At 37.7% G+C, this 8,926-nt stretch overlaps 1 protein-coding gene across 1 annotated transcript; it reads right to left on the bottom strand.

Moving 5' to 3' along the window:
- Positions 1-5,955: 5,955 nt before the first annotated feature.
- LOC126666947 (non-specific lipid transfer protein GPI-anchored 13) lies at positions 5,956-7,749 on the bottom strand. The gene is made up of 3 exons (XM_050359874.2): positions 7,334-7,749; positions 6,497-6,598; positions 5,956-6,216 (listed from the first exon to the last, which is right to left on the bottom strand). Exons 1-3 carry the CDS (start codon positions 7,656-7,658, stop codon positions 6,089-6,091), a joined length of 555 nt encoding a protein of 184 aa, XP_050215831.1. The 5' UTR covers positions 7,659-7,749; the 3' UTR covers positions 5,956-6,088.
- Positions 7,750-8,926: the final 1,177 nt, after the last annotated feature.

Here is an 8,926-nt window from a genome sequence, read left to right as displayed (position 1 = left end):
GTTTGCATCCTTTGTCTGGACTTTCCCAAAACCTAGCTAGTGACCAACTGAGAGTCGCTGTGAATTCTCAACTTTTCTTCTTTCACCTCTGTTGCTATTTCGAGTCCTACTAAGAGGGCCTCATATTCTGCTACATTGTTAGGAGATAGCAATGATTTTGCTATTGGAAATGATAAAAGAAAGTATTTATACCTGCTACATTGTTGGTAGCCTTGAAGTTCAGGTGCACTGCATATTCTATGTCGATTTTGTTCGGTCCTAGTAGGACTATGTCTGCTCCTGCTCCTTGCTCACTGGAGGCTCCATCTACGAAAAGGTTCCAAGTCAGCTCCTCGGTGACTAAGTCGCATGGCTTCTCCGTCATCTCAGCCACGAAGTCTGCAAGTGCTTGGGCCTTCAAAGTTATCCTTAGGTCATATCGAATGTCATGCTCTCCCAACTGTACTGACCAGCTGACCAGCCGTCCGGAGGTCTCCGGTCAGTGAAGTGCTTTCCTCAAAGGCTGGTTTATGCGTACTATAACTGTGTGCCCTTGGAAATACTGCTTAAGCTTTTTGGTTATTACCACTACTTCCAATGCTAGCTTCTCGATGGTTGGGTAATTAAGTTCTGCCCCTTTCAGTGTTCTAATTATATAATATATTGGTCTCTGCTCTTCCTCTTCTTCCCGTACTAGTATTGAGGTTATGGTCTCTCTCCCTACTGATAAGTATAGGTACAACATTTCTCCCGCTATGGGTCTTCTTAGTAGGGGGGCTTGGTCAAGAATGACTTCAAATCTTCGAATGCCATCTGACAATCCTCGTCCCACTTAAACTTTTTCATATTCCGGAGCTGTTTGAAGAAAGGTAGGCATTTTTTGGCTGAGGAAGAAATGAAACGTCCCAGTGCTGTGACTCTGCCATTCAATTTCTGCACGTCCCTCACATTCTGGGGGGCCTTCATGTCTATGATCGCTTGGATCTTCTTCGGATTTGCTTCTACCCCTCGTTGGCTGATTAAATATCCCAGGAACTTCCCTGCCTTTACTTTGAAAGCACACTTTGCCGGGTTGAGTTTCATCCTAAACTTATTCAAACCTTTGAACGTCTCCTCTAAGTCTCGTGCATGTTCCTACGCTGTTACACTCTTCATGATTATGTCATCGACATAGGCTTCCACATTTCTCCCCAAATGGTTTGGAACATAAGTTTGACTAGGCGTTGGTAAGTAGCCCCAGCATTTTTTAGCCCGAATGGCATGACATTGTAGCAATACGTGCCTCGGTCCGTAACAAACAAGGTCTTCTCTTGATCTTCCTTATCCATCGGTATCTAATGGTACCCTTGTGCTGCGTCTATGAAGCTGTATAGGAGATAGCATGATGTGGAGTCCATCAATTGGTCTATGTTGGGAAGCGGGTAATTACCCTTTGGACTAGCCTTATTCAGGTCTGTGAAATCGATACACATTCTAAACTTCCCGTTTGATTTCTTTACTTGGACTACATTTGCTACCCATTCTGGGTAATGGACTTTCCGGATGAACTCTGCTACTTCTAGTACATTGACTTCCTCTGCTATTATTCTCTGTCTCACCTCTGTGAATCACCTCTTCTTCTGGGCTATGGGTTTGCTATCTGGGTTTACATTTAGTTTGTGTGACGCTATCTTGGGATCAATTCCCACAATCTCTGCTGGTTCCGTGGCAAAGGACTCCACGTTCTTCTTCGGTATCTTTGTTATCTTTTGGATTGGACTACCTCTTTTGGAACATCCACACCTATTTTGACTGCCTTAGTCTCTGTTAAGCGGAGCTCCTTCATATCTCCTACTGGTTCTGCTCCCAGTGACTCTTCCTCCTTTACTACGTTTCCTGGGAATGTCTCAATATTCAAACTTTCGTCCTCCTTTGTTGCCACCATGCAGCATTCTCTGCCATCTCTTGGTTCCCTCTAACAACTACTGCTCCTTCTGAAGTAGGCATCTTTAGGGTCAGAAGTCTGTTACTAGTTACTGCGCCAGACTGGTATAGAAACGGTCTACAATATACCATTGTACGCTAGAGGGAGGTCTACTACATTGAACTGAGCGTGCATCCTCTTAATTGGCCATTCCTTTTTGTCTCCTAACTCCACATATAAGCTCACGGTCCCTTCCGGTCGTATTGGTGTTCCTTCGAGTCTGACGAGTGGCACAGAGGACTTCCGCAAGTCGGTTGTTGAGCCCTTCATTTTTTTGAATGCTTCAAGAGTTAGCAGGTTCATAGAGTTGCCTTCATCTACTAGAATTTATTTAATGAGGTGATTTCTGATCACTGCCTTTATCACCAATGCGTCATTGTGCGGGCCTTTGACATGTTCACCATCATCTGGTCCGAATGACACCTCCGGGACTATCTCTTTTTCGATTGCGAAAATTGTTGCTGGCCCTCTTCTATTTCTTTTCTTCTTCTGGGTATTGTTGTAAGGCTCTCCTCCATCTATTACATGCACTACCCCTACCACATCTTTCTGTTTCTTGCTTTGCTCCTCTTTTTTACTGGTTTGCCCTTCCTTTTCTCTTTCGGTCTTTCATTTACAAACTTTTTCAAGAATCCGGATTGTATCAACTGCTCTATTTCTCTTTTCAAGTCCCAGCATCTGTCTGTGTCATGACCGTATCCTTCGTGAAAGCGACAGTACCTGCTCTTGTCTCTCTGGATATCGGGATCCATTTTCCTAGGTGCATTGAACATCACTCGATTCTGCTTCATCCAGCTAAGTATATAGACTGGTGCTTTATTCAACGGTGCAAAATCATAAGGTCTATGACCTGCGCCATATCTCTGAGTCCGAGGTCTATCCTCCTCTTTCTTCCTCGGTATCTAGAGCTATCTTGCTTAGTTGGTTCATGTTGTTTCATCAGAGTTCTTCGGGCTTCATCCAACTCGACGTATTTGTTCGCAATTAGCATCAAGTCTTTAAAAGTGGTTGGTTTCTTCATCAAGATCTTATCCCGGAGTTCTTCAAATCTTGTTCCCATCTTCATTGCCTCAATCGCTGTGTCATGATTCAAGTTTTTGATCTGCACTGCTTCTTTATTGAATCTCTCAACGAAGTTCTTTAGGGTTTCCTGCTCTCCTTGTTTGCACTTCATCAAGTCACTGGAACTCTTCTGCATATGGTTGTCCTGAATCTCGCCTTAAATGCCGAAGCTAAATCAGAGAGAGAGCCAATTGATCCAACTTTAAGGTAAGAGTACCATTTCTGCGCTGATCCTTTGAGTGTCGCAGGGAACACTCTGCAGAGCATGGGGTCTGTCGCATCTTGTAGCATCATGATCGTTTTAAACTTCAAAATGTGACTCTTCGGGTCTCCTGTCCCATCAAAGGAATCAAAGGTTGGTAATTTAAACCTTGAAGAAAATCTTACCAATTGTATCTCTGACTTGAGAGGTGAGTCTTCGTCTTCTCGGTCATCATCTACTCCTTTCTCCTCTTTTCGATATTTCTGCATGGCGTTCTTGATTTTCTCGTCGATGTTGTTCTTCTCATCTACTTCCTTTCTTCTATTGGAGGAGTGACTCTCAGCATCTTTATTTTGTCTTCCTGATGTCTTCTTTCCTCTGGACTTCTCTTCGTCGATCACATGGATTCTGCCACTGTTCCGAGCCTCAGCATCTGTGACCTTCTCCGGGGTAGTTTTGTTCCCAGGTAGTGGGGCAGTGCCAGCGGCTTTCCTTGGAGTATCTTCCTTCTTTCGAGGTACAGGTTCCGATTGGGCCTTCCCTGGTGCTTCTTTTCCTCCTCTCTCTCCTTTGCGACTGGTGGTTCCCGCCTGCGTCTGGTCTCTGGGTCACCATCCTTCGTCTTCTTCTCCTTTGTTTCCTTGTGATTCGCTTGATCTCTAGCTAATCCGACTAGGAGGTCCTGAAAATCGTTGATACTTTTCATTACGACTTCGTGATAGAGTGGTGGTAAAGGCACCCCTTGGGGCACGTACAAAGGTATTTGCATTGTAGACGTCACTGTTCCTTCAGTATCCATAGAAGGGAAGGGAATGGGTTGGATAGGTCGTTGATATCCCGGATGAGTGGGATGAGTCCACGGATAGTAACTTGGGTGCCACGTCCCACTCGGTTGCTGATAAGCCATAGGTGCTTGATATTGAGGAGTGTAATACCCCCAAAGTGAAGTTGTATTTCCTGGAACACGTCCTCCCTGAGTATTTCTTATGAACGGCGGTGGGGTGATGTCGTACGCGACTCTACTGGTTGCTAGTAAAGTCCCATTGGAGATTGGTACAGTTGCCCTGATTCCTCCGATAGGCAACAGGGGTGGAAGAATCGGGCCACTGCTCACAGGCAATCCTGCAGTAGTCACTACCACTCCTGGTAGCGGTGGTTCTTCTCTGTTATCCATTCCGTCCTCAAAACCAAAATTAAATTTGTATTTAGAAACGAATAATCGTTCCCACAGACGGCGCCAAATGATGGTTTTGATGGTCTTCCTTGTCGCTAAGCTTCCACCTGTCAAGATCAACAAGTTAGAAGGATTCGAGCCGGTGTTTGGTTCGAACACCCTCCGATACCTAAATCAGTCTTTGGTGGAGTCTTAATGAGAATGGTAAAAAGTGAATATGAATCATACTTGGCATAAGCATTCTTATATATATATATATATATATATATATATATATATATATATATATATATATATATATAAAGCCTTTATCCATGATTTCAAGGGATCACAGCGTTCTCTTGACTTATCAGATATTGATACGGTTATAGCTGCGTACTTGGTCATGGACTTATCGGGTTGATCTCTGAGTCTGTGACCAGCGTCATTATTATGAGTCTTGTATGTTGTTCTGTTCCTATATCCATCAAACCCAATTTAGCATATTTATTACCTTTTGTAGCCATTTTAAACCGAACCAAATTTTTGCCGACTTGGCATCCACGTTACTGTCAAGTCAGCGAATTACTGACATGACAATGGCCCCTCATCCAATCAAACCCATGATAACCGAACCAATATCAAATCAAATTCAAATTAAATCTACAAACCAAATTAATTAATTTTAATAGGGAAAAGGGTCATTTATGCCCCTAACGTTTGACTCGAGGATCAAGTAAGCCCTCAACGTTCAGAAAGGTTCAAATATGCCCCTAACGTCTTAAAAATTGAACAACCAGGCCCCTAATTTTGACAACCATACCCCCAACGTTAGGGCCTTGTTGTTCACTTTTTAAGACGTTATGGGTATATTTGAACCTTTCCGAACGTTGAGGGCTCACTTGATCCTGTAGACAAACCTTAGGGGCATGGATGACCCTTTTCCCATTTTAATATTATAAATTTTATATATTAAAAAATATTAAAAATATTAATCCTTATTAAATAAATTTATTAAAATTTAATTTAATTTAATCTCAAAGATCTGAGCTCATATCTCTCCTTCATTAATGAGGAGACGACTGGAAAAGAAGGCCTTCACTGTTTAGTGGTGGCCGGAGTGCGAGAGGATGGCGATTGGACTAAAATTTTGGAATATATTTTGTTTTGGAATAAAGAATAAGTTTTTGATTAAATTAAATTAAATTTATTTAATAAAGATTAATAATTTTAATAATTTTTTAATATATATAAAATTTATAATAGTAAAATTAATTAATTTGATTTGAAGATTTGGTTTCAAAATTTGATTTGAGTTTGGTTTAATTCTGGTCTAACATGGGTATGTTTGGATGAGGAGGTGTTGCCACGTTAGCGATTCGCTGATTTGGCAGTGACGTGGATGCCAAGTTGGCAAAAATCCGGTTCGATTCAAAAAAATAGCTATAAAAAGTAACGAATATGCTAAAATGAGCTAATTAAGCAAATTTTTAAAGGTCTTGCTATAATCGACAAAAACAATAAACGTTGGATATTTTAATGGCATTAATCCTTTATTCTATATAAAATAAACTTCAGATAATCCGTATGTCCAAATTATACAATACAAATAGTTCCAAATTTCAATAAATCATAAAATTGTAAATACACTTATAATTTAAAATAAAAACATAAATATAATCTTTTTTTTATGAATAACATAAATATAGTCTTACTATTTCTTTACGAATCAAAACACAAAAGATATCAAAGGCAACAGCCAAATTCCACAAATTATCTGCAATATGACCCATTTAGATCTCTTCGAAATTTCACTTCCACTCTTGTCATCAGAACTTGTTCCCCTACTTGAATTCCCTTTTGTGGAAATGCACAAATTAATTAGATAAAACAAAAAAGGATAATCTATTTAGCTAGAACCAATTCAATCAGTTTAATTCAGTTCGATTTCCCAAAAAAAGAAAATTATTTAACGAAAATATCAAATCAAATTAAAAAAATGAAGAGACTACGCTTATTTAGTTTATTTCAGCTTAAAATATTTAACATTTATATAAAAGAAATCAATTCTATTTAGTTTAAACAAAAACTAATTTAATTTTACTCGATTTGAATCAAATGCAAGCTTAATTCTTACCACTTGAACCAACTGGAGAAGTATTAGCAGACATTGCAGTAATATTAGCAAATCCCGCGAACATCTTAGCGTCCGGTGAGCTTGGAGGCAAGTGTAACAGATCTAAATTATCCATAAAAAATATTTCAATTGCTACAATTAATTAATTAAAAATAAAATAAATCGGATCGTGCTGTATGCTACTATATAATTTTATTTTCAATCTTTTTTAGATGACAACACGGGCATAATAAGAAAACGTATATATATATATATATATATATATATATATATATATATATATATATATATATATATATATATATATATAAAATTTAATTACAACCTCACAACACTATGCAATAATTGATTGATTGATTGATATATTTATTCGTATCCTTTATATATATATATATATATATATATATATATATATTATAATATCTTTATTTTCAGACAAAAATCTACTTATTAAATATTTATACATATAATTTAATCGAGCTGAGTGTGGTCGATTATCAATTATTCATGAAATCGAACTCGAGATCCTAGAAAAACCTTAACGAGTTTAAAGCGAGTTTCGTACTTCAAATTTTAAACACGATCCAAATAGGAATTTGATAGTTTTCCAACTTTACAAGCTCTCGATTAATACCCCATTTGGGAATATCTTTAAGATGTACCGATAAAAAGTGGTGTTGAATATAGTGGAGTCCAGCCGAGTCATGTCGATTCACAGTTATTTACGCAAGATCTTAAAATGAAACTTAATTGAGTTCAAATATCTAGTTTCAAACTTTAAATTTTAAAGTTGAGCTGGGAGCGATTATACGCAATTTCAAAGTGACGAAGACGTACCGATACATTGAGTGATATTAGAAGGGGCATGGCAAGAGACGGGAAGAGAAGCGGCGAGAGTAGCATTAACATGAAGACCAAGATCAGGATCATTCCGATCTTTAATAAGGAGACAAAGGCATCTCTTGCTCTTGTCCAACACTTGTTTAAGTCCGGTGCAGCAATCCAAAGTAGGAGCTTTGGCTGTTCCACCAACATAAGGAAGACAAGGAGCAAGCCCAACTAGTTGACTAGCACATTCTGCTTTATCTTTCGCAATGTCTGAACCTCCGAACCCAATGCCCATCACAACCAGAGTCACCACTACCAAATATTTTGAACTCATTTTAGCTATACAATGAAAAAAATGTAATAGAAGATGCCCACTTAGTTTGCCTATTTATGCTTTCATTTGCTTGTGACTTCTTGTCTTTTATTCTTTTTTAGATTAGAATATAGTGGGTAGATAAAACCATTAATAATGATCGAGGATGTGCGCTATCATGTCGAAATTGAGTTTGATCGTTCCAATCAAATTGAATCGATAGAACTGGATGGGTTCAAATTTTTCGTGTTTTTAAGCTAGTGGTCGAACCAAATGAATTATTTATTTAAGGACAAATCGGTTTGTCCTATCGATTAATTAATAAAGTATTTTTTTTACTTGTTTGAGTTAAAACTCTTAAAAAACAATCGAACTCGAATTGGATCGGACTTTCTAATTCTCTTTCGGACCGAATCGTCCATTGATATTTGATTAAACCGGCCCTAATGGTCCGTCCGTCAAGTTTTTAAACCACTGGTTATAATAGTAAATGCTGTGTCTCAGAATGAGATGCTAATTATTTATGAAGGTGATTTTGTATTCATGTGGACAATCAACTTTGTTCTTCATCACTAGATCCATCTAGGCTAGAATAAATAGATGTCGGTAGAAGTTGGGAACTTTCTACAAAATGATAGGTTTGCATAATTACTATGAGTTGTATTTGTGCAAGAATACATTCATAAATTGAATGATTAGTTTCTTATTTTGTTCTACCAGCTATCATATTTGGCGAGCTACACATATTAATACTATGGAGATAAATTTTGCTTTTTTACTTATGTAGATTTAGATATGAAAACTTAAGAATTTTACAATTTGAGAAACAACTTTAAGATGTAAATCTATTCGCGAGGAAAAACGCTTCCAAATTCTAATGTTTTAATTTATTATTGGGTATCGTATGGCTCTAATGTTTGAAATACGACATGGCTTAAAATACATAACCACTAAATTAATAATACGAGGATTTTTTTGAGAATTCAAGCGAGATTAATATTAATTCTACTTTTAAATTTAAATTCAACTGAGGGATAAAAAAACTCAAAATGTATTTTTTATTAATAATATGTAGCTAAAATATAAAAATAAGTTCTAACTATTTATAGGGACTAAGCCCTAACAAAAATCCTCATTCTAATGATGTTGAACCTCCTAGGCCTCTTTATATTTCATTCCATCACACTGGTCCAAAATGCACCCAACAAATTTAATGCGTAAATTTTAGGCTTTTCAGCTGTAAAACAGAGGGAAGTTTAGGTATTTATTCCAAAAATAAAAATATTTGC

The sequence above is a fragment of the Mercurialis annua genome, linkage group LG2 (genome assembly GCF_937616625.2).
Source record: "Mercurialis annua linkage group LG2, ddMerAnnu1.2, whole genome shotgun sequence".
NCBI classification, from domain to species: domain Eukaryota; kingdom Viridiplantae; phylum Streptophyta; class Magnoliopsida; order Malpighiales; family Euphorbiaceae; genus Mercurialis; species Mercurialis annua.
Note: the sequence above shows the minus strand (reverse complement) of the source record. Positions and strands in the feature narration are given on the sequence as shown.